This window comes from Saccostrea echinata, unplaced genomic scaffold (assembly GCF_033153115.1).
Source record: "Saccostrea echinata isolate AGI-Se365-2 ecotype Australia unplaced genomic scaffold, CSIRO_AGI_Sech_v1 ptg000025l, whole genome shotgun sequence".
In the NCBI taxonomy this organism is placed as follows: Eukaryota; Metazoa; Mollusca; class Bivalvia; order Ostreida; family Ostreidae; genus Saccostrea; species Saccostrea echinata.
In genome coordinates, this window is record NW_026889774.1 from 2418806 (window position 1) to 2443870 (window position 25065).

General features: G+C 33.5%; 2 protein-coding genes across 2 annotated transcripts; both read left to right on the forward strand.

Annotated features, from left to right (window-relative positions):
• Positions 1–9689: 9689 nt before the first annotated feature.
• On the forward strand, positions 9690–13432 carry LOC133192421 (uncharacterized). The gene is made up of 5 exons (XM_061328432.1): positions 9690–10134; positions 10326–10513; positions 10596–11913; positions 12043–12549; positions 13311–13432. The coding sequence occupies exons 1-5, from the start codon at positions 9690–9692 to the stop codon at positions 13430–13432; spliced, it is 2580 nt and encodes an 859-aa protein (XP_061184416.1).
• A 218-nt stretch (positions 13433–13650) lies between these two features.
• On the forward strand, positions 13651–15011 carry LOC133192422 (uncharacterized). The gene is made up of 3 exons (XM_061328433.1): positions 13651–13732; positions 13821–13911; positions 14189–15011. The coding sequence occupies exons 1-3, from the start codon at positions 13651–13653 to the stop codon at positions 15009–15011; spliced, it is 996 nt and encodes a 331-aa protein (XP_061184417.1).
• The last annotated feature ends 10054 nt before the right edge of the window (positions 15012–25065 follow it).

Consider the following 25065-nt stretch of genomic DNA (forward strand, 5'->3'; position numbering starts at 1 on the left):
TAACCGCAATGCATTAGATTATCAAATAATTCATTTTATAAAACAAGATCTTTCTCAAAAAGATGTTTGAGAAATATACAACTGCAAAGTTTTGAAGCAATGGATTTTGTGAATAGTAATTTCGAATATTGATTGATTGATTGATTGTATGTTGTTTTACGTCCCGTTCGAGAATTTTTCACTCATATAGGGACGTCACCATATACCAGTGAAGGGTTTCAAATTTAGACCTTTACTCGGCACTCAAGGCCATTAAACAGTGAGGGTTCTTTATCGTGCCAACGCCTACCTTGGCACAGGGCCTCGGTTTTAAGGTCTCAACCGAATGACCAGCAACTTTCACTTCAAAGTGCCGAGCGCTTGGCGAAGAAACAGTTGCTACCTATTTTTATCGACTTAGGTCAGTCGCGGCCGTGATTCGAACACACTACCTTCCGATCACGGAGCGAGCGCTCTACCGACTGATCTACAGTGACGGTTTAATTCCGAAGAAAAGTGTTTGATAATGCATAGAAGTAACATTAATGTATTTTAATTATAAAATCATTTACTCATTTTTATCTTATATTTAAGAATTGCAATAAAAGAAGAATTCTGCTGTACACATCTTTTTATTAACATTCTTGGAGATATCTTCTTTAACAAAATAGTCTTTATAATGATTTTTAAAATTGAAGCATTTGTTGAACTCTTAAATCGTTTATCATTATCGTTTAAGTGTAATGGGATATTATTTTGTTTATAAGTATGTCTGTTTTATTTACTTTTATTTTTAACGCTCATTATAGGAATATCATTACTAAAAGCTAATTTGGACATTATTATATTATTTTTTAATCATAAGGACACGAGTCATTACACTGCATTCATAATATTATGATTTCCAATTTCTTGAATTCAGAGAAAGTGCGCAGTGTTTAAATTGAGACATTACTATAAGATAAGCTTTAAAATAACATGTATTTATAAGCAAAACATATTCATATTCCTTACATTTGTATTGAATAGCAGGTCTTTCATTTTCAATAAAATTTTGAAACATCACTTTATCAAAGAGCCATTATCGGTTAGAGAACATCAATGTAGCTTATATATTCGTTTGACCTTATTTTTGTGTTTATTCAGTTAATGCACTTGATCATAAGATTAACAAATGCCACTTTTGTCAGATTCTGAGAAAAGGTGCAGTTATTTACAAACATTTGTCCCAAATAAGGTGACCTTTACAATCATCAAGTACAACTGTTACATGTTATCATAAATCGATAATAATGTCGAGTTCCAAATACCGTACCTTTCTGCATTCTTGTCTTTCTGTTCATACTTTCCTTAATAAATATATCTGATAAATCGCGAATTACCAGAATAATAGTATTTTGCAAACAAGTAAGCTAATTGTTAACTAAAATTGTTTTATTTTTTCTTAACAAACAATGTTTTGGTATTCTAGTGATCAATTGCATTGCCAACTTAAATGTAGTTATATAGAGCCGACGAATTACGCCACTCCAGTGCCAGGAGGGTTAGAATGTCGGTAAGGCGATTTACAGTCTCTTCATTTAGCAGAAATAAATTCAAATTGGTAATCAACAGCACTGTAAAAATGCTATAAAATCATTGACTGTTGTAGTAAATTGTAATGAACAATTTTAAAACTTAAGGTTTGTGGACAAAAGTATGGGGGTTTTTTGTAGAAACTCAGAGGGACAGTGCAGAATCATTACAAAATCTAGATGTTTCACAGTAAAACCTGACGTTTCCTGTAAATATACATTTATACAAATAAGAGGTATTCTCGCAATTTGCTACAATAAACCTTCCATACATTACCTAATTATAATTTTTGGATCTCTCAAACAAATGATAGTAGCCAGGCTCGATGGGCGTTAATACATTTTCTCATTGACGTTGTCAAAACAGTTGCACATAACATACTTATTTAAAGTGGGTCAACTTATTTAGTCGGAGTATTAGGCAATTACGAAATTGAAAACTATTATATTCCTATTTGAATGACGTAAACAAATGTGAAATGTTTTAGTGTCAGTCCCACCCTTTGCTATATTGACCAAAGTGACACAAGTAAATTGGGTATTTTAGTCATTGAATTCTACTACTGCAATCTGTGAGACATAGGTTCCTCAAGTTTTGTAGAAAGAACACTAAGGCGTGCGATACTTATTAAGCTAATCTTCTTAAGATATCATGAAAGTTTTTTGATAACAGAAGTTAAAGTACAAACATTGTAGGTTGAGATTGAGGACTTAATGATAAAATGTTCTTCATTGAAAAATTTGCAAATTGAAAGGAGAAACGTCATGTCAAAGTAACTTTTATAAAAAAAAAAAATCGACGTATTGATGATGAATTTTGCAACCAAATATTATATATTTCTAATATCTCATATTTTTCTAATACACCTTCTCTATATTATGCAAAATTAATGCGATCAGCAGGAATTAAATAAAGAATCGAGGTTGAGGTATGATGCTACTTATATCGAATTAATTAACTTTCTGCAATTAATTCAGCATGTAGAGCGTTATCAAGAAATATATTAAGATTACGAACAGTATTCAAGCTCAAACATCCATTAAACAATACAAAATAGGAGTAGAGCAAACACGGACCTCCAAAACATCAGAGGTGGGATCAGGTGACATGGAGGAATGAGCATCCCCTGCAGACCGGTCACACCCGCCGTGTGCTCCTTGTCATGATCTGGAAATAACGGAAAAAATCCGTCGACTATTCAGTGTGTAAATAATGGCCTTACAATTAGTATGAAAAACGTCTGTCAGCATTTGACTCAATGATAAATTGTATTTGCTGACAAGGTCATTGTATCAACCGTAGAACTTACGAAATGATTACTTTAAATAAGACTGCTGATATTCTTGTTTCATCAACTAGTTTAATTTGTCAATAATTTACCTCGTTTTAGAAATTGTACATACGTAGAGCAAGCTCTTGCGTATCGTATCAACTGAGAGATATAAACCCCGTATGTAGGTGATGAAGGTATATTGCTGCATAAGTAAGGGAAGTTGACGATTGAAAAGTTAAAGTCATCGCGTTTATCATAAAGCTTGGTTGTTAGATTACCATTTACGTCTTTTTCAAGTAAAATATCCAAATATGAAACAGATGTGTCAGACTCTGTGGTATCTTTTATCTCAAGCTCCCCGGGATATATCCTATCGACATTCGACATTTATACATTACTATACATTCTTATTGATTTCTTTGCCCAGATCGTTCCAACTGTTACAGACAGCATATTAGTTTACACAATATCATGCATTATTTTAATTACTATATGTAACCAGATCGTAGAAATATCACCTTTGATCGACGATTTTTTTTTATTTTTCTAGTACGTGTACTATTAAAAAATTCTTATGTCATTTATCACCAGATAGAATACCTTAAAACTAAAAATAGATATAGAATCATCATTCTAACTCTGTAATACAATATACTCTGTATATAACAACAGATATATAACACAGAATGTAATAGCGTCTCAAAATCTTTTTTAAAAATTATTGTTTTTTAAATTGTGCTTTAAATTTCAAATTTTATGACGCTTTTTGTATTAAAGAATCATAAATATTTTCATTGTTTGCATGAAAATTATTGTATCATGTTTTTGGTGCATAAGAAAAGATAAAGTTTATGTTAAAGCTTCTTGACAAAGTGTAGATTAAAGATGCGCCATACGTAAGATAAAGAAATAAAAGAGGACCTATAAGGGGATTCTTTCTAGGTATATTCTGTACGATATGCTTCCTATTCATGAACTGAGCCGACATATTGTCTCAAAATAAATGCCACAGTGTCATCTAAGTCGAGTTGAGAATTTGAGTTTCAAGTAATTATACTCCAAAATAATATTTTCAAAAAAGTTACAAATTTTTTGTCATAAAATTGAATTTTAAATAAAAGTATATATTCTCTCCTTACATTTTTATGTATTTAATGCATTTTTTGATGCTTCTGTATCAAACAGCTTTAAGCATGAACCGCTTTGATAAATTGGATTTTAATGCATATTTAATCTAGGTCGAAACAATCGCTAAGTGGTCATCATTATCTACCTCAAGTCATATGCATCTTTTACAACATAATGAAAAAAATTGACCAATTGATGAAATTATTTTCTACTTTGGGCAAAGTACAACAAATATAAACTTGAAGATCATTTTGACCTATTTTCAAGGTCTAAATCTGTGAGAAGAGGAGAACGCACGAGAAATATTGGAAACACGTTGGAAATAGCCTGATTACATGTTGAATATATCAGAATATACAGTAATAGTTTTCATATCAACTAATGCGTAGCAGAGGTAATAAAAGAGCTGCTGATCGACAACCCTGACTTAGAAAATAAAGTATGCAAAGAGAATTCCTCGATCTACAAACTGATTTTGATATACTACAACAAGTTAATTGCATTCAAGTTAACTGATTTTTTTTTTAATTTTTTTTTTCCAAAAGACATTGTGATTTTTTGCGTTAGATTCTTATTCGACATCTAAGTAACAACAGGTATATCCAATATCCATTCCAATAAAATTCCTATAGGCTCTATGACCATACGTTTTTCAATTATCATTAAGTTGTTGTTTAACTAAAATCACATTGAAACTTACTTTGATTTAAAGCTTTCATCCTCAAATATCTTTTTATTTTCAAATGGTATCGTATTTCATATGTATGAATTTACTTTTTTTTTCCTTTTATTATCTGAGGTCTAAATGTATCCTCTGTAAGGTTTATGTTTGTTTTATTTATTCTCTTCTATCTTTCTGAAAACATGAGGATTGAAATTGCAGTAATGTAAAATCCATCTCTGATTAAAAGAAACATAGGTACATATATTAAATACTAGTATTCTCTTCCTGTTTACTTATCAGTGTTGACATTGTTCTTCTTTTATGCATGTTAAGTTTATGGGATGATAACATTTTTATCTGTGTTAATATGTGTACCAACACAGTTAGAAGTCACTTGAAAATGTAACCACAACTATCAAGCACTTCACACATCTTTAGAATGTACTCCGTCAAAATGCACAATGCTTAACCCGTGATAAACGTTGGGCATCTTCTTGTGTGTGAAGTGCTTTTGTCTTTACATGTATTTCCTTTCAAACCTGCCAACAAAGAAACCTTATTAACATTTACATTATAATAGAATAAATATATGACTACAATCAATCTCAACAAGGAAATTAACACGGATAGCAAGTTTCTAGAGACACCATCTTCTTTCTTACTTTTGATATCATCATTAATGACGTTTCATTCAAATTTCCAAAATGAGCTAAAATTTACTGTTTTTAAAGCTTTCCTCATATCGATCATTTTTATGATCGATAAACATTATTTCCATTGGTAAAAGTTCCTAAAAAGAATTTTTAAGACCAATAAGAAGAATTAAAAATTGATTTGGACAAGGATTTTTCTGAATTTAGAAATTAATACTATATACAAATATTCTATTGTTCTCGTAAAATTCATATTAGATTTTTCCGTATATTCGATCATGACAATTCAAGGGGTAAACGGCGGGCAACGGAGGCTAAGTACTCCATATTTTTCGGGGGGGGGGGGGGTTAAGAAGAAACATAAAAGTTAGAAATAGCTTTAAAACATGCCAACTAGGACCAAAATAGCAAAGCAAACAACTGGCCATGGAGAAAGGAATGCCACCAACCCAACGAAACAAAAGAAGTTTATAATGGCGGGTTAAAGATAGCGTTTTTAATTTTGACCCTATCACCTGGACATGAACATGACCGGATATTGAGATATTTGTTTTATCTGTGAAATCAAAGGAACATTGTTCTTCGACGAGCTGATAGCGAGCATTATATATTCATTATGATATTCCTACATTGTTAGAAACCTGTAAGTCAACTTGTAACAGCATAAGCATTGTGCAAAAAAATGAACGATACGACACTCTTGTGTTAGATATCTTGGGGAAAAATCAAAAAAAATCTTAATGTCAAAACAAGTACCAAATGTGCTCGCATGTTAAGCGTGCCATATGATTATCCTGACATATTTTTGGATTAAATTTAAACATGAACTGTATTAGTACAGAAATTATATGGCTATCAGTGCGGATGTTTTAAATGTACAAGAATTCTTGTCAAAATTTCTGCTTGACAAAAATGAAATGACTGTTAAGTTTAATTCTAACGACCTTCAGACACACAAACTATATAAAAATAACCCCGAAGAAAGTTTAAAATAATGCATTACTGGGAGGACTTTACTTTACCTGTCCCAAGATCCGAGCTATCCTTGCACTATGACGTAAGATTTACGTCACTCAACTGATAATGGTTAGTCTTGCACACCACTCGACTAGTTAGGGTTAGCTTGAAACCTGAAAGATTAGGGTTAGTTCTTGCAGAGGTATCCGACTGATTAGGGTTAGTCTCACACCCATCCGAAAGATTAGGGTTGGTCTAGCATCCGCCCGGGAGATTTGGGTTAGTCCTCGCATACAGAGAGATAAGGGTTAATGTCTTTTTCTTTTAGATTAATTAAGAAATTCAGTTACATCATATCTAAATTCAGCTTCAACGGCATCTATTTTGTTTATTTACATGAAAAATAATGGCTGAGTACCGCAATCGTTTGTTTTTTTTTTTTTTTTTTTTTTTTTTTTTTTTTTTGACAATTATTTTTTTTGTCGATTTTTCAATGAATAAACAATTTTCTTTTTTCAGAGAACGAGATTAATAACTTTTAACTGAAGAACTCGATTTTGGGGTCAAAAAGGCCAAAAACCTTGTAATTTTTATTTTTTCTTGATCGCCATAGAATTTGTCATATGTTGACTTCAAACAAAACTGCTGATATCCTTGTATCGTCAACTTACTCGGCAATATCTTAGAAACTGTTTGTAGGTACATGTAGAACATGCTCCTGTATATCGAATCCATTTGGAGATATAAATTCAATATGCAGGTGATAATACCATATCAATTCATAAATAAGGGTAGTTGGCGATAGATTTGGTCGGCTTTTATAGTAAATTAAAGGAATTTTTTAGCAATTGCTTCAACTTTGACAGATCTTACAAAAAGAAGCAGCAACTCAAAATGAGTGTTGAAGAACAAGTGAATACATTCATCAATTATTTATGTATATCTGACTTTATATTTTATGCAAAATTGAATTTGTGTCTTCAAAAAAATCATAGAACATTCTTGTGTTTGAGAAAATAAAACCCCAATCAATATTTAGTACCATCCAGATATTATTGAGATGGTGACCATCTGAAAGAACCCGCTTTTGCTGAATATGTCAGAATGGAAAGACTTGTTAAGGACTGTCTTTGAAGAGGACCATTTTGCACACATAAAAGATTCTATCTTTATACTGTCTCTTGTTGGCTCTTTATAAATACGAGGGTTGTTCGTAGGTTCGTGGACTGATGCGATAAAATTAATACTATGTAGTCTATGCTTACAAAATTTTTACTGAACATAAAACAACAAAAGTTAAAGAAATGTTGAATATTATAGCTTGATACGTTGAAAATTTACCAAGTTATCATAAAATAAAAAAAGACATTTTATGATCACCCGGCGCTGTCGCCATTTAGTTTCATGACGTCATTGTCTGCATTCTCTACCTCATACACTTATATCTTGATGATTTTCCCTGGAGTTAAGTAAAGATTTAAACCCGTCTTGTTTATATCATTTTACAATGTCATAAACAGCTTATTTCAATGCCTATAATATTGTAAATAGATCTGAAAGATCCTCACTTGATTATAAGAGCACATTTGCTTGTCGGAGTTCAACATCTATCACACATGATCAACGTCACTTTTCGATGTGACAAACTTTGAACACCCTTACTACAAATCGACATTAACTTTTACATCTCTCGTCTTTCTAATCTTTTTTGGCATTTAAAAAAAGGACTCTGAATTACAATTTATTTTTCAGTAGCCCGTTTAAATATTTCTTAGGTCTAATCCAGTTTTTCCAGATGGTGAAACTTTATAGAATATTGGAAAAAGAAGCCCACCCACCCCCTTTCTGACGTCATTACAACCCCATAATTGTTTGGACATTTCATATAAATTTTACGACAAAATTTCATAGAACTTACAGAATGGGGTAAAAATTGCAAATTTTACGGTACAATTGTGTCATACCACATGAGTAAATTAACGGGATTTTTGAATGACAAATGCTCATATCAAAAAAAGAGTTTTTGCTAAGTTTCATTTAGGTAGAAAAAACGTGATCTTCAAGGTTGCGCCGCCTGGATTCCATTGCTTTCAAAAACATCAACAATTTATTAAAAAATAAAACTAATGATGTATAGTTTATGATATAAATAAAAAAAATTATGCTTATTGAATGTTAAAAGATTCATTGATGTATCTTAAGCAGTTTTAATTTTATGGGGCTAGTCCACGAACTTTCAGAACAACCCTCGTACTTGCAATTGTCTGAAAGGACATATTTTGTCCAACACATCCTACTGTTTAAATATTCCCTTCCGGTATATGAACACTAATCAGGACGATTTCCTGCAATGAAATTAGTACAGAGGCATATATCTGGATCTTTTGGTGCCCTACCATTCACTCTGATTAACATATATGGCATTTGATTTTTCATTCACACAATCTGATCCCTCATACCTCTTAATTTTGCTGTTGAAGATATAAGTATATTTTCGTAGAAATCCAGAGTTTCAAATAAATTTTCTTCTATATGTTTTACTTTAAAACCTTCTGTTTCCCGTAAAAATACATTTATGGACACACAATATTAAATGTAAAATTATGTATAAATCGCTACAAAGAGATTGATTATCATTCCATGTATTAGATTTTTTATCTCCCAAACAAGTAATAGTAGCCTGGTATTATGGGCGTTAATTCATTTTGTGATGGACGTAGTCAAGACACTTGCACAAAACATTGTTATTCAAAGTGGGTCGAATCATTTAGCTAGTGCGTTAAGCAACTAGAAAATGAAAACTATTTGATTCTTGCCTGAAGTCTCGTCAACCATCGTGAAATGTTTTGATGTTAAACCAACCCTTTGACCAAGGTGACACGGGTAAATTTTGTTGCCTGGTTCTACTCTACTGGACACAAATGTCCACGGAATTGCCTGTGGTATAACACTGATGCCTGCATGGGTGTTTTGAATGAGAGATGTTAATTGTTCAATCATTGTAACAATCAATTTATAATGGAAATTTCTTCACCTAATTAAAGGTCTGCTATCCTAACCAAAAAATTTTAATCATTCAATCAAGAAACAAAGAACCATGAAACAAACGGTTGTTATACCTCGGGCGCGCAAAGTGCGCCCTCCGCATTACAGTTTAGGCTACATAAAGGAGACGGTGCTTAATTTGTACGGGAAGTATTAACTATGACATCATACAAAACTAACACTTCTTATTAAAAATACCACAAAATGAAATGATTTGCTATTTTCAACTGTAGGTGTCATGGATTATCCGCGAGTTTATGTAACGTTAACTTTGTTGTGACGTCATAATACTTTACGTTATGTTTCTATAGATAATAACAAGTTTCAAATAAACCACTATACGATTAAGACGTCTTTTATTTCATTCCACAACATTTTGGTGCCGTGACCAGCGGAATTCAACGTAGTACATATAATGGAAGAAAGACTAAAAGCTATACGAGCCGGCAACAGATCAGCAGTTACAAAGCTATTTGGACGGTTTTTGGACTTGAAGGAAAATTCAGCCAGTGAAGAAATTACCGATGAAATCAACATAATTAGAAAGTCTCTCGCGCTGAAAAGGCAGACCCTACAAGAAGTGAATGGCCGCATATTGGATATCCTATCTGAAGAGGACATCGAAACAGAAATTGCAAATACAGATGAGTACATGTATGAATTATACCATAAAATTAGGCAAACTGAGAAATTTACAGAAAAAGTTCCATGTAAAACTTTGAACGCCAATGCCGAGTGTTTTATACCCACCACAGATATTCAAGCTAATAACGTTAACACGTCAGCTACAATTAACTCAAGTGAAACGGCTTGTGAGAATATTTTGAACAATGTTCCTGCCTCTGATCTCAATGCACAAAGTAGCCAGGAAAATGTTTTGTCATTAACATCCCAACACGCCACGAATAATCACCGATTCTTCCGCATTTTTACGGAGATGTATTAGAATGGAATACATTTTGGGATTCTTACGAATCAACGATTCATTGAAATCATACTTTGACGGCAATTCAAAAGTTTAGCTATCTAAAAGCTCAATTACGCGACACAGCAGCACAAACAATAGCAGGATTTGCGCTTACAAATGCTAATTACGAAACGGCAATAGACTTGCTCAAAGAACGATTTGGTCAGCCACAGAAAATTATTAACGCTCATATGAGAGCACTCATCGAACTTCCTGCCCCCAGAAATGATGCCATTAGTTTAAGAAATTTTGGAGATTTCTTGGAATCTCATGTCAGGAGCTTAGAGTGTCTAGGACAAAGACAAGAGATGTTTGGAGCATTACTTATTCCAGTCATAATCAACAAACTACCAGCTGAAATTAGAAAAAAACATTGCACGTGAGTACGATGGTGACAACATTTCACTACAAAATCTTCGTAAAGCTATCAGCAAAGAAGTCAAAATCCTTGAATCAGGCCAGATTGAAAACAGCGATGGATTTCACGCAACAGCAATGTTTCTTACCGGAGCCTCAAAGATACAACGCAACGTTCATTATTCACGTAATCAGAAAACAAGAGAGTTAACTCCTCATGTTGAAACAACAGAGATGAAGAGCCGCCCATGCATTTATTGTTGCACAGAGAATCATTTTCCAGGGGATTGTAAGAAAGTTACAGACGTAAGTGCAAGATTCGACATCTTAAAACGGAAGAAATTATGTTTCAACTGCTTGGGAAACCACCGTGCCTCAGATTGTAAATCCCGCAACAGATGTAAAAAGTGTCAGAAAAAACACCACACAAGTATATGCGACATGAAACTAACGAGGGACAGAGATGAGCCCACCAAATCAACAAGTGTCAACATTGTAGAAACGAGCAAGAAGTCAGAAACCACAGTACTGAACGTTGAACATCGACCTACAAATGTTTTACTGAAAACAGCTATTGCCCCGGTGAGTCATGAAAATCAGACAACCGATGCTAATATCTTATTTGATGAAGGATCGCAAAGATCGTTCATAACAGAAAAACTCGCCAATGAGTTAGAAATCACACAAAGGAAATCTGAAGCAATTAAACTAGCTACTTTCGGGAAAAATGGAAGTGTCCAGTATCTAGATAGTGCAACCATCGATTTGATAACCGACTCGGGAGAATTGATTGCTATTAATGTTCTGATAGTACCATCCATAGCAAGCCCTCTAACCAGCTACCACTCTTCTGAAGTAAAAAGACTACCATACCTTCAAGGACTCAAATTAGCACATCCGGTTTCAGCTGACAGCGAATTTGTAATTTCGTTTTTAATTGGAGCAGATCATTACTGGAGAATTGTAGAAAACCAAGTCATACGGGGACCGGGACCAACTGCTGTGAAGTCGAAGACTGGATTTCTGCTTTCAGGACCAACTTCTCAATCATCTTGTATAAACAATGTCAGTGATCACATATACAATGTTATAGCTATGCATACATCAATAGAACAAGCACTGGAACGCTTCTGGGAATTAGAGAACATTGGAATCACGGACACACCAGATAAGAACGAGTCCAGTGATAAAGTCAAGATGTACCAATATAAATGCATCGAGTTTCGAGACGACAAATACTACGCCAAGTTGCCATGGAAACATGACCATTCTGAGCTACCGTCGAATTATGGAATTGCACTGAAAAGAACCCAAAGTACTATCAACAGACTGAGTAGCAACCCAGAACTTTTGAAAAATACAGTGAGATAATCGAGGAACAGGAACGAAAAGGATTTATAGATTTCTGTGGTATATTATATTCCACACCACTATGTCAAAAAAGATTCCAGCACCACACCTATCAGGATAGTGTACGACTGTAGCTGCCGCGAATCACGTGACAAGCCGAGCCTTAACGACTGCTTGGATTCAACGCCACCCATCTTAAATGATTTGACATCAATTCTGACAAGATTTCGATTACACGAATTTGCTGTAACCACTGATATTGAAAAAGCATTTCTGCACGTTGGTTTACATGAGAATGACCGAGATGCAACGAGATTCCTTTGGTTGAAGGACCCGAATGATCTCAACAGTTCATTAGTGCCTTACCGTTTCAGAGCAGTGCTGTTTGGAGCAACTTGCTCCCCATTTATTTTAAATGCGACAATTCTGAAGCATCTACAGAACAAGAACTCTACAAGTGCAAGTATTCTGGGAAGAGATCTGTATGTGGATAACGTGATATCCAGTTTTGCAAGTGAAACTGATGCTATTGAGTACTTTCGGGAATCAAGGAAGATCATGATGGATGCAGGAATGAAACTTAGATCATGGGCATCAAACAGTAAGCTACTTCACACAGAAGCCATGCAATAAATAAAATTACTAGGATTACGCTGGGACCCAATGAACGACAAACTGTCATTTGCGAAACGAGAGATACCAAAACTTGAGACCGTTACAAAGGGATTGATACTACAATACTCATCACAAATATACGACCCACTTGGTATCCTGAGCCCAGTCACGGTGAGAGCCAAGATATTGTTACAGTTACTTTGGAACAAAGGTATGAATGGGACAACCCAGTACCAGATGAAATTTGTAAGATTTGGAATTCTCTTGCAAATGATCTGAACATCGCATCATCAGTTCAATTTCCAAGGAAATATTTTAACAAGGTGGACGGTGACACAACACTACACATCTTTGCAGACGCTAGTACAAAGTCTAATGGAGCTGCTGCATATATCTGCAACAGAAGCGAATCAAATTTAGTCATGACAAAAAATAGAGTTGCACCACTTAAATCACTCACACTTCCACAGTTAGAATTGATGACGGCACTAATTGCCGCAAGACTTGGAAATCACCTGCAAAACTCATTACCCAAAATGAATATTGTCTACTGGTCAGACAGCCAAATTCTGTTACACTGGTTATGTAGCAAAAACTGTTGAAAAAATTTGTGTCAGAATATTCGAAACTCGCGAATTATGTAGTGCATTCACATGGAAATACTGTCCAACACATGACAACCCTGCTGATCTACTGACCCGAGGACTTGACGTAACTTCATTTATGAACAGTGCCTTATGGAAACAGGGACCATCATGGATTTACAACAGAGAGGCATGGCCATGTTGGAACCCACAACCGACCTCAGTACAGTCTGTAATGGAGACACAAGAGAAATGCACGACAACATCAAACGACCTTACTACTAAATCTGAAAACATTCTGAACATCATCGACGTATCAAGATTCAGCGATTATAAAAAAACTACTACATGTAGTTGCATTTGTATTACGATTTGTGAAAAATTGTCGAGTTCACACATGCGACAGGGAATTCAACTGTTTAACATCCGAAGAGCTGTACAGAGCCGAAAAGAACCCAATAAAAGGATGTCAAAAGAACGCGTTTTCCGAGGAGATTATGAAAATGAATTCCAATGAAGCCAAACCATCTCTTATCACACAACTTCGTCTATTTCTTGATACTGATGGATGCATACGCTGTAGAGGTAGGATTTGCTATGCCGAAATAGACAACGAGACGAAGAACCCTTATTTACTTCCAAAGAAGGACACTGTTACACACTTGATCATCAGAGACGCTCATCAGCGGAGTGGCCATTCTGGTACGAATGCGACAGTGTCATACATCCGACAAAAGTTTTGGATACCAGCAATCAGACAGGCTGTAAATTCTGTCACTCGGATTTGCGTAATTTGCAGAACTGTAAATGGAAAACACTATTCCTCACCAGAGCTACCGCCTTTACCTATTTTCGTACAGAGGAATCAGCGCCATTCACTACTACGGGAGTAGACTTCACAGGAGCTTTATTCGTTAAGGAACGGAACCGAAGACAATCCAAAGCTTATATTTGCCTATTTACATGCGCTAATACAAGAGCAATTCATCTAGAGACAGTCAATGATTTATCCGAACAGTCATTTTAATGGGCGTTCCGTAGATTTGCAAGCCGGAGGTCCGTGCCTAAGATAATCATCTCAGATAATGCGCCAACTTTCAAGTCCGCAGCGAATTTCCTGCAACAACTGTTTGAATCTAAAACTATTAAAGAAGAACTCGCAAATATAGGAGTTAATTGGAAATTCATTCCAAAGGCAGCTCCATGGTATGGAGGCTTTTGGGAACGACTCATAGGAATTACCAAATCCACACTGAAGAAAATAATCGGCCGTTCATACATCGATTTAGAAACCTTACAAACTGTAGTCACAGAGGTTGAAGCGATAGTAAATGACCGTCCGTTAACATACGTTTCATCGAACCTCGAGGATCCAGAGCCATTAACACCATCACATTTGCTGTACGGAAGAAGACTGACTTCCTTACCATACCCAACAGAGGACTCAGAGAATTCAAACGACTGTCATTCATTGACTTGTCGTCGTCTAAAACAAAGATTGGATAATCAGAATACTATTTTAAATCACTTTTGGAGCCGCTGGAAGAGAGAATATTTGACATCACTGAGAGAGTACCATACAGCAAATGGAAACAGGTCGCAGAATATTAAAGTCGGTGACATTGTCCAAATCCATGAGGAGAAACCTCGGATCATGTGGAAACTAGCTGTCGTGGAGGAACTCATACAGGGGAGAGACGGATTCGTCATAGCTGCCACTTTACGGACCAAAAATGGACTTACCAATAGACCAATTTTGAAACTATATCCAATCAAAGTGAATGAGAACGAACTTCAAATACAATCTTCTGATCGAGTATCAAAAACAAAAGCCAAAGAAAGAATCCATGAATGGACCTCTTGATTTAATGATTATGAACTTGCTTTTTATTTCAATGGAACTGTTAATTTAATATGAGCTTTTTAAAATTTTACTATTCATTTTGGTGCCCGGAGTGTCATGGATTATCCGCGAGTTTATGTAACGTTAACTTTGTTATAATACTTTACGTTATGTTTCTATAGATAATAACAAGTCTCAAAAAACCACTATACGAATAAGACGTCTTTTATTTCATTCTACAACAGTAGGAGACCATCAAACTACATCAAAACTTAACTATAACATGCTGTTTTGTCGTTTGTTAAATCCCACATAGCGAGGTATAAACAAGTCACTGATGGCGATGCATTTGTCGATGTGACGTCATTTCGTAAAACTTGATGCAGTTTGTATGCAGTGAGAGGCGGATGAAATAACATTTTCACAACGAAAAATGTATTTTATTATTAAATAAAATATTATTTGCAGATATTTAAGAATTTATTAATTTGGATGCAATGTCTTCTTTATGATTTTATTCATATATTTTCCGTACATTTCCTATTTAATTGATACTACCGTATATTTGTATGCTAGTACATAAGAGGGTAATGTAAAGGTCATATTAAATCGATCTAGTGCAAGGTCATATACTCAATGGATCAAATTAAGCCTTTACTAATAAACTCTAGAAGTATTAAGGAATTTGAAAGTTAATTTTCGAAAAATATCAAGAAAAAAATTTGATGAAACAAAATATTAGCAACGAAATATTAGATCTTTCTAAGATCTTTCTAATAAATCCTTCTGATATTTTATCTTTATTATGCCAAATTTAATTAGATAAAGAGAGTTTAATTAAAGAATTGAGGTAGTAGCATGATGCTATTCATTTCAAATTAATAAATTAAACGTTCTGCAATTCATTGAGTATGTAAATAATGTTAAAAAAGCTATTGATTAATGAGAGAAAAGATGCTTGAGATGCGATGAATAAGTCTGAGCCAGTGCTTCCCGGTGATAATGTCTTATGATTAATTTCAGTTTGTTGGCATCTTCTACCTTCGTCTTGAAAACATTTTGATATGATTCTTGGTGACAAAATCATTCTACATATAGTTTTTTCTAAGACAATAACTTGATCGAAAGCAGTTGACCAATCCTTAACACAGCATGAACTTGATAATCCTATAAGGTGGTTCCAACTGTTACAGACAATATATCTATTTCACACCGAGCATCTTTTTATTACTTTCCAGATCGCAGAAAAACTCTTTAGATCGACGCTTTCCATTATCCTTGTACTGTTTCAAAAGAATTCTATTTTACTGCCCAATTAAAATAGAATTATCTATAGAACAGCCGTAAACAGATGATGTAACAGAACAAAATACATATAATTGTTTGTTGGTTGTTTAACGTCCCTCCCAAGAATTTTTCACTCATGTGGAGACGACACAACTTGCCAGTGGATGCCTGCAAATTCATATACTAGGCACTCAGGGCCATTGAGCAGTGAGGGGTCTCTTTCGTGCCGACCCTTCTGTTACAAGGTCTCATCTGAAGGACCGATCTCTATATCCCTCATTGGATTCGAACCCTCGGCGTAAGGATCAGATCCTTACTCCGCGACTTTAGAGCATACACTCCAACCACTGCGCCACGCGGGCGACTGCACAAAATATAAAAATATTACTTTTTCTTACTTGGTTTCAATTTGATATTCGAAAACCCTTTTTTCACGAGTATCATTAAACGTTAATTGTCTGCAGGAAATTATTTTATTTTAATTTTGTCTGGAGGAAAATTATTTATTATTATTATGTTTTAATGCATATGTTCTTTAAAAACGGTTGTGTCTGGATACATTCAATATAGACTTAATTTTAAGGTCAAAAATGTGCGTTGACGTTAATTCTTATGGTTTTTGGAAAAATACCACTCTGGTTTTTATATTGAAGAAAGAAGATCATAATTTGATATTAACTAAATCCGTAGCAGAGATAAAACAGCATGCAGCTGACAATCCTGACGTAGAGAATGATTGAAAGATGAAATTTATATTCGCCAACTAGGAATATGCATTGAAGTTGACCGATTTATTTTTTTTTTTCATATGATATTACAAAATAGTCTACTTATAGTCGCTATATAATTTATGCAAACGAAAACAGCTTAAAAAACTACACATTTACAAGATTTTAAGCCATGTTCATCGGAGGGTCAGTACGCATGCAATGGCGATTGGGACGTCAAACCTCAAATAGTGTTGTAAACAATAGCTGCGACTGATATCAGTATTCTTTCTGTTTACTTATCACTGTCGACATTTTACTTCCTCTTTTGTACATGTTACGTACATGGGGTGATTAGAAAATTCTATTTTATCCTATGTTTACCGAAAAAAGAAGATTCCTGGGAATGTATCTAAAACGTACAAATATTTCACAAATCTATGGAATGTACTCCGTAAAAATAAACAATACTTTTTCAGTGATAAGCTTTGGGTGTCCACTTGTGTGAAGTGTTTTTAGCTGTCACATGTATTTCCCTTAAAACCTGTGAACGATCAAAATATTGCTCATTTACATGAACATCATAATGAAGTACACTCATATACTCAAAATATTGCTCATTTACATGAACATCATAATGAAGTACACTCGTATACTCAACAAGGGGACCAAAGGGAGCTTCTCGTGTGTCCAGCGTCTCCCTGCAGTTAATCACATTACTTATGGCGTTTTCATAAATAGAGTTTCATTGAATTTTCCATGATTTGAACAATTAAAAAAAACTTCTTTTTAAAGATCCCTTCATTTTGTATGATCCGTTAATAATGAAAAAGGCCCTAAAAGATTATTTATAAAAATAATCCCGACGAAGCATTTCTAAATCAAAGAATTAGTAACTTCATAAAAGTCCTTGCAAACAAAGATATATTGTAGGACCCAATAACCAAGCCTCTATCCTTACTCTTTACCAAAATATTTTCTGTGAAGGAGAAACTTCAGACGTATTGTTCTACAGCATATTCAAGAAGTGGTGTCAACATATTCAAGGAATGGTGTAAATCAAATGTGGATTCTAAAAAATTCCAAAGAATTTTTGAAAAATTGAAAATCTCAAATCTTTTCAAACACCGATAGCATCAAAACATATAATTCTCTAAGCTTTATACAACCATTTCTGACAATAAATTAAAAGAGCAGGCTTTTCGACTTCATAGACAACTGCTTTAATAAAATGAAAATCGTTAATTTGCATATCTTGCGATTTATTATCGACAAAATTTACTTTGTTAAAAATCATTCTGACTCTACATACAAGTACTCCGAATTTATCATTTAAAGAATGCTGGAGGTCCTCATTGACAATATCTATGTAGTCTTTGGAGACCAGGTCTTGCAACAAAGTGTTGGAATTACGAGGGGAACTAATTGTGCTCCTGTATTACCTGATCTGTTTTTATATTCTTATTAAACAGAATTTATTCAAAAACTTCTATATGAGAAGGAGAAAACGCTGTGAACTTCTGCTCGACATATATCGACGACGTTTATCAATTACAATGGTTACTTTAATTCATTTGCCTTCTCGATATATCCCAATTAATTCGAAATAAAAGATACTACAGAGTGTACTACATCTGTTTCATATCTGGATGTTTTACTGGATATAGACGATAACGGCCAACTAATAACAAAACTGTATGACAAACGGGATGACTTGGCGTTTCCTTCATCATCGTCCTTTTAATGTAGCAATATTCCAACATCAACCGCATATATTGTTTATGTCTCCTAACTGATTCCATACGCAAGAGCATGCTGTGAATACGAGACCAATTTATAAGCCGAGGCAAGGTACTGACAAATATGTTGATCATACAAGGATTGCAACAACTCCGTTTAAAGTCAGCTTTTCACAAATTCTACGGTCATTATAATGACCTTGTTTCAAAAACAATCCAATCGTTGGGTCGTATTTTGGCTGACATGTTTCAGACCATTTGCTAGGTCAGTGATTTTATGCTAAATTTGACTACAGAGTACTCTGTCTACATAATCAATACATATAGGGCTCGTGGTGAGTGTACGGGAATTATGGCATTGATCTCTATTCTAATTCTCACCTTTTACATTCTTGGAATGGGTGTAGCATTTATACTAAGTTGTCTCCAATACAGGTCACCTTTCAAATCATTAAGTGCACTTATATACGACCTACTTTGGTAAAATATAAGCCAGGTGTGGACAACGGGAAAATACATGCTTACGTCAGGGATTTTACGCACAGATTCCCTATTGCTTTGACCTCTGAAGTGGAAATTTGTTTCAAACAATTCCACAATGTTTCACACGGCAGCACTATTTTGGTAAACTTTGATCCAGATAGGATCAAAATACGATAAAATATGCTCCGGACAAGGACTGAACAAAGATATGTTTTTGACATTGAATCTTGTTTTCGAAGCTAACCAATGTCATAGTATCTTTTTAGTTAACAATGTCATAATTAAAGTAGTGAAGAGCCATGATAAATCAAGGAATTAAAGCGTACTGCAATGATTAACTAAAAATGTAAGTTAAGTACATTCATAAAACTAACTTTTGCTTCAGATTGCTGTGTCTATGATCTGTTGGGTTGAATTCTGGGAAACAAACGGTTGGTTTGTTCTTTTGTGTTTGTGTCTTCAACACGTACATACCTTTGTTATTTTTATCTCGCTGACTCACATCATATATAATGGTGAAATCTTCAATAATGTTCGTCTGCACCGTAATTTACGAATATAACTTTTAAAAGGAGTTTATTTAATTTGTTTATCATTTATTTCTTTAACACTTGTCTCTCCACAAAACTCTGGTGATGTGTCGTAAGCGATAATCTGTGAATTACCTACAAATAAAAAGCTGCTTCTGTCATCCCATGATTTAGAGTTTCCAAATTATAAAACAACTTTTATTGATGTCACTTCACGTAACTGCATGTCTTTCTGATTTTACTTGTTACTTTTATTGTGAAAATTACGAAAATAATGTTTAAGATGAAGTATATAAGAATGTGTGTATCTGTTTTTTTCAATGGGACAAAATTCAAGCAATCCCTAGTAGGCCTAAATGTAAAATATTTAGTTCTAACAAATGTTATATATTCATTCCGCTCTGACCAGTGTGTTGTACTTACCAGAGAAATTACAATGCCAACAGACTGCCTTAACTTTAAAATCCATCTATTAATATTGTATCTTGCTGATTCATAAGAAAGACGTGTTAAGGTAGGTCCCTACTCTGACGTCATCTAAAGTGGTACAATGTACTTTATTGATGGAAATATAAAGTTATCAAAAATAGAATTATTGTAAACTTTTTAATGATATCGCATTATTTAGTAGCAGTACAGTGTGAATTTGATTCCATGTCTAAACAACGTTACAAGATGTTGTTATTGATTATGTTGTTATTGATTTAAATACACATGCACGTAGTACAACTTACATCTACTGTTCATACAGTATTTACGTATTTAATTTCTAATTAAATAAAAGTAATAATTAGTGTCTTTCTTAAAATCGAGACTCTTACTGTGTATCAAAACAAACAAATGAAGTTATTCAGCTATTTTCTAAAGAAAAATATTTCATTGATAGTTTCAAGTTGATGTTGATTGTTTTGTAGGGGGTATACATGTTCTAGAAGTCATAGAAAGAAAATAAAAGAAAAAGAATGTGAAGTACAATAAATTTTTAGGTTTTTAACAAAATAGATAACAATGTAATATTTTAAAGAAAAAAAGAAGTTTTTTATGATCTTCCAAACCAGTGATAGTTAATTCATTTTCTCATTGACTTTCAAAACTTTTGCAGAAAATACATTCGAATGGGTGAAATTGATTAGCTGGAGTGTAGGAAAATCAAAATCATTATCTATAGCTTAGATTCCTACCTGTAATGACGTAAACTAATGTGAAATGTTTTAGTGTTAAGCCCAGTCTTGCATTTCTGACCAAGGTGACACAAGTAAATTAGGTTCTTCAGTCAGTGAATTCTACAACTGCAGTCTGGGAGATAAAGGCTCTTTGTGTTGTGTAAACTGATTGCTATGGTGTGCAATGCTAATTCAGCTAATCTTCTTAAGATATCATTCAACATTCTTGATAAAAGAAGTTAAGGTACACAAGTTGTGGGTGGATCTTAAAAACTAAATTATAAAACGTTGATAAATTGTTGAAAGAAATGATTTTTTCTGAATATCGAGATACATGTATTGATGGTCAGAATTTTGCAATCAAATGCTGGATCTTTTTAATGTGTCCTTTTAATATTTCATCTATATTATACAAAATTAAATGTGATTAGGTACGTTTGGTTGAAGAATTTATATTACACAATGATGGTATTGATTTCAAATTAAATAACGTTCTGTAATTCATTCAGCATGTACAGAGTTTTAAGAAAAGGAATGATGGATGGAGAGAAAGTTGTTTGTGATGAGATAAATAAGTATGTGCCAGTCCTTTCCAGTGTTAATTACCTATGATTAATTTCACCTACAGTGACATCTTCTGCCTTCGTTTTGAAAACATTTTGATATGATTCTTGGAGATTGAACCATTCTACTGTCGTTTTACTCTAATATTTCTTCGCTAGAGACATACACTTGATTGAAAGCAGTTGATTTATCCTTTATAACACAGCGGGAACTGAATAATCCTATAAGTTGGTTCCTACTGTTATATACAACATTACTGTTTACACGGTACCAAGCTTTCTTTCTATAAATTCTTTTTCCAGATGGTAAGGAAGAAAACTCCCTAAGATCGGCGATTTTCTTTTTTGTTTGCTTTGATATGTGAACAAGAGGCCTAAGGTACACAATGCTCACCAGAATAACATTCCCCTTTAGATATGGCTTTTTTCATGCAGACATAAATTATATTCAATGTAGCCAAAAGCAAAATCAAAAGATCCGTAATTTGCAAAAACAATTAAATCCATACAACAAGGAAGTCTTCTTCTGCGGTTGTTGTGAATATTTTTGATTTTTTTTAATGGTCTCATGTAAAAATTTGATCCCCTTTTGTTGCCCCACCCTACCCAGGGGCCCATGAATTGAACAATTTGGAATATACATTATATCTAAAAGCTTTCACATCTTTCATCTATTCTGGTCTGGTTGTTTTTGAGAAACTCTTTCTAAATTCCAATGGAGAACAACTTTGATCTCCTATTTTCGCCCACTCTTACCCCCAGCGGTGATAATTTCTACGCTACCTTCGGAAGCTATCACATGTGTTTCACCTTTAAAGGTCCACCGTTTCTTGAATAGAAGATTTTTAATTACCATACTGTATTTTTGTATTTTCTTTTTTATTTTCTTAAGCTTGGAAGCGGGCCTGGCCCTTTATTTGAACAATCTAGAACTCCTTTCACCCTTGGATGTTTTTTGCAAACTGTCGTTAAATTTGGCTCGTGGTTATTGGGAAGTCAAAATAAAAGAGTTTAAAACGGATGGACAGACGGACAGACAGATGGATACCAGACAACGAGAAATCAAAAAGTTAACTCGAGCTTTCAGCTAAGATATAATAATTAAACAAAATAACCTCTTGCATCATTAAATACCAGATTGAATAAGTGAATACAGAATAACTGTGTCCTACTCTGTAATAAAATTAATAACATATATTTCTTGTTGCACAAAATACAAAAAGGGAACTTCTTCATATTTGTCTTTAATTTGAAAATATGATTATACTTTTTTGTGTAAAGAATAAACATATGTTTATTATCTTCAGGAAAATTACTGTATACTCTTTTTAGTGCATATTTTTTTTAAAGGGGTCCTGTATAGGAACACTTAACAATAAATGCATGTTCGGGTACTGAACCCACACAGAATTTTCTCACAACAAATGACACCTGGCATCTAAGAATTTTTTATAATATGAGTTTCACAGGACTTAGATTTTTTTCAAACAATCTATTCATGTGTGAACTGGACATAAAACACGGACCGCTGGAAAATTGGGAGGTGGGATCAGGTGCCTAGGAGGAGTAAACATCCCTTGTCGCCCGTTCACACCACCTTTAGCCCTATGTATTGACCAGGTATATGTTAATATTTTTTTGTTCATATTTACCCACTAGTTAAGTACATATTGTAAATAAACGAATGTATTTTGATTAATTTTTTAACAATATGTTCTGAGTTATTTTAGGGTTCTTATTCGCCATCTAGGAAATTACAATTACACCAATATAGTATCCAATGAAATCCCTACAGCCTCTACACGTGGTTTTTTTATCGTTTTGTCGTTTAATGAAAATCGCATTCAAATTTACCTAGCTTTTAAGCTTTTGTCCTCAAACTCAAATGTCAAAGATTTTTTTAAAGAATACTTCGCTAGATATAGATGAATAATATTTTTTTCTTTTACTATTTGACACATTTTTTTTTAATTTTATGCGGGTTTTTTTTGTGTGTTTTTATAGTCTTAAATTGTGAGGATTGTAGTAATGTTAAATCCATGATTAAAAGAAACGTAATATAATTGATAGCAATATTCTCATCCTGGTAAGTTATCAGTGATGACATTTAACTTCCCCTTTTTTTCATTTTAAGTACACATCATGAGATTATGACACAATTCGATTTTTATCTTTGGCAATGTACAGCTTACCGAAAAAGTTAGACACCACCTGAAAAATGTATCTGAACCTAACAATCACTTCACACATCAATTGAACGTACTCCGTCAATCATTACCCTTCTTATGAACAATACTCTATCAGCAATAAGCACTGAGTATCTATTTGTAAGAACTGTTTTTCGTCATTACTTATCTGCAAACAACTATCAACTATACTAATTTTTCCTCATTTACATCAATATTATGATAAATAAAATACAAAATGAATACAACTAGTCTCAAAAAGGACACTACTGATAACAGGCTATCTTGATTGATCAGCTTATTCCTACAGATAATCTCTTGATTGTTGACGTTATTAATTTTACAATGTACAATCTATTAAATTATCTCCATAATTAGAATAATCTAAAGTTTATTCTTTTCTAAAATTCCATCCATTTTATTTTTTACGATTCACTATAGAAAAGGTCTTTTAAATCTTTGAAATATTTATGAAATAGTCTAAAACCAAAAAGAATTATAATTATCTAAAATTGTCAACCCCAGAAAGAAACAGACTTCACAGTATATAATACAAATTTTTTACATATTTTTTTTCTCTTCCTGGTCTAACTTTGGAGAAAATACCATTTGTCTTTATCATCTAACCCAATTAATGTGTTCAAATCATTTCAGTTATCCCAAAAGGGTTACTACCAGTGAAGTAGTTCTTGATACAGAGAAAATGAAAGCCTAAACATACATGAGTGATGAAGGGCAAAAGGAACAAGAGAATGATTTTACCTGAGGTGTCCAGTTGGGCCTTGTATTATGAGTATTAATCTTTTCTCTAATATTACCTAATTTTAAAAAAAATGCAATGCATGTAACCATCGTTTAAAACACTTTAAAATCCATATGAAAAATAAATAACATCATATCATCTATTTCTATGCAGACCAACCTAACAGTAAGGTAATGATAAAAAAGACTACTATATGCTTGCCAAAAGATATTGTATGAAGTTATTTCAATATTTTTTTTTTCTTGTTCTTTCATTGAAAAAACATCGTTATGGTAGCAAAAACATTCTTCTTGCTATGAAGACCAGAAATATAATACTATGCGATTTAATTTGCAGGGGGCGAGGGGAGGGCGCTTATTGCGGATCTATAAAAAGAAGAATACGTTTATTTTTTTAATTCAATGTTTATTTTAAGAATCAAACTAGCAAATTACTCAATGCTGAGATAGGCTGAGATATAGATAAATAGTAAGTCAAGACAGTGTTGTTACGAGTTTTTTTTAAGTCTAGGTGTAGCCTTGTGTGTTTTAATTGATGATAAGAAGGCATAATTTCTTCTCATCAACGAACAAAATATTTTCTGTAATTTAAGTAAAAACTTTTAAGGCTGTTTTTTTTAAAAGCATCTGTATCATTTAGGAAAAAAAATACTGA

Coding starts and splice junctions, on each gene's coding strand:
- LOC133192422 (XM_061328433.1), top strand. CDS start 13,651: ATGAATTCCAATGAAGCCAAACCATCTCTTATCACACAACTTCGTCTA. Junction 13,733..13,820: donor TGGATGCATACGCTGTAGAG/GTAGGATTTGCT, acceptor CTTGATCATCAG/AGACGCTCATCAGCGGAGTG. Junction 13,912..14,188: donor TACCAGCAATCAGACAGGCT/GTAAATTCTGTC, acceptor GGCGTTCCGTAG/ATTTGCAAGCCGGAGGTCCG.
- LOC133192421 (XM_061328432.1), top strand. CDS start 9,690: ATGGAAGAAAGACTAAAAGCTATACGAGCCGGCAACAGATCAGCAGTT. Junction 11,914..12,042: donor TGCACTGAAAAGAACCCAAA/GTACTATCAACA, acceptor ATGTCAAAAAAG/ATTCCAGCACCACACCTATC. Junction 12,550..13,310: donor TAGATCATGGGCATCAAACA/GTAAGCTACTTC, acceptor TTATGGAAACAG/GGACCATCATGGATTTACAA.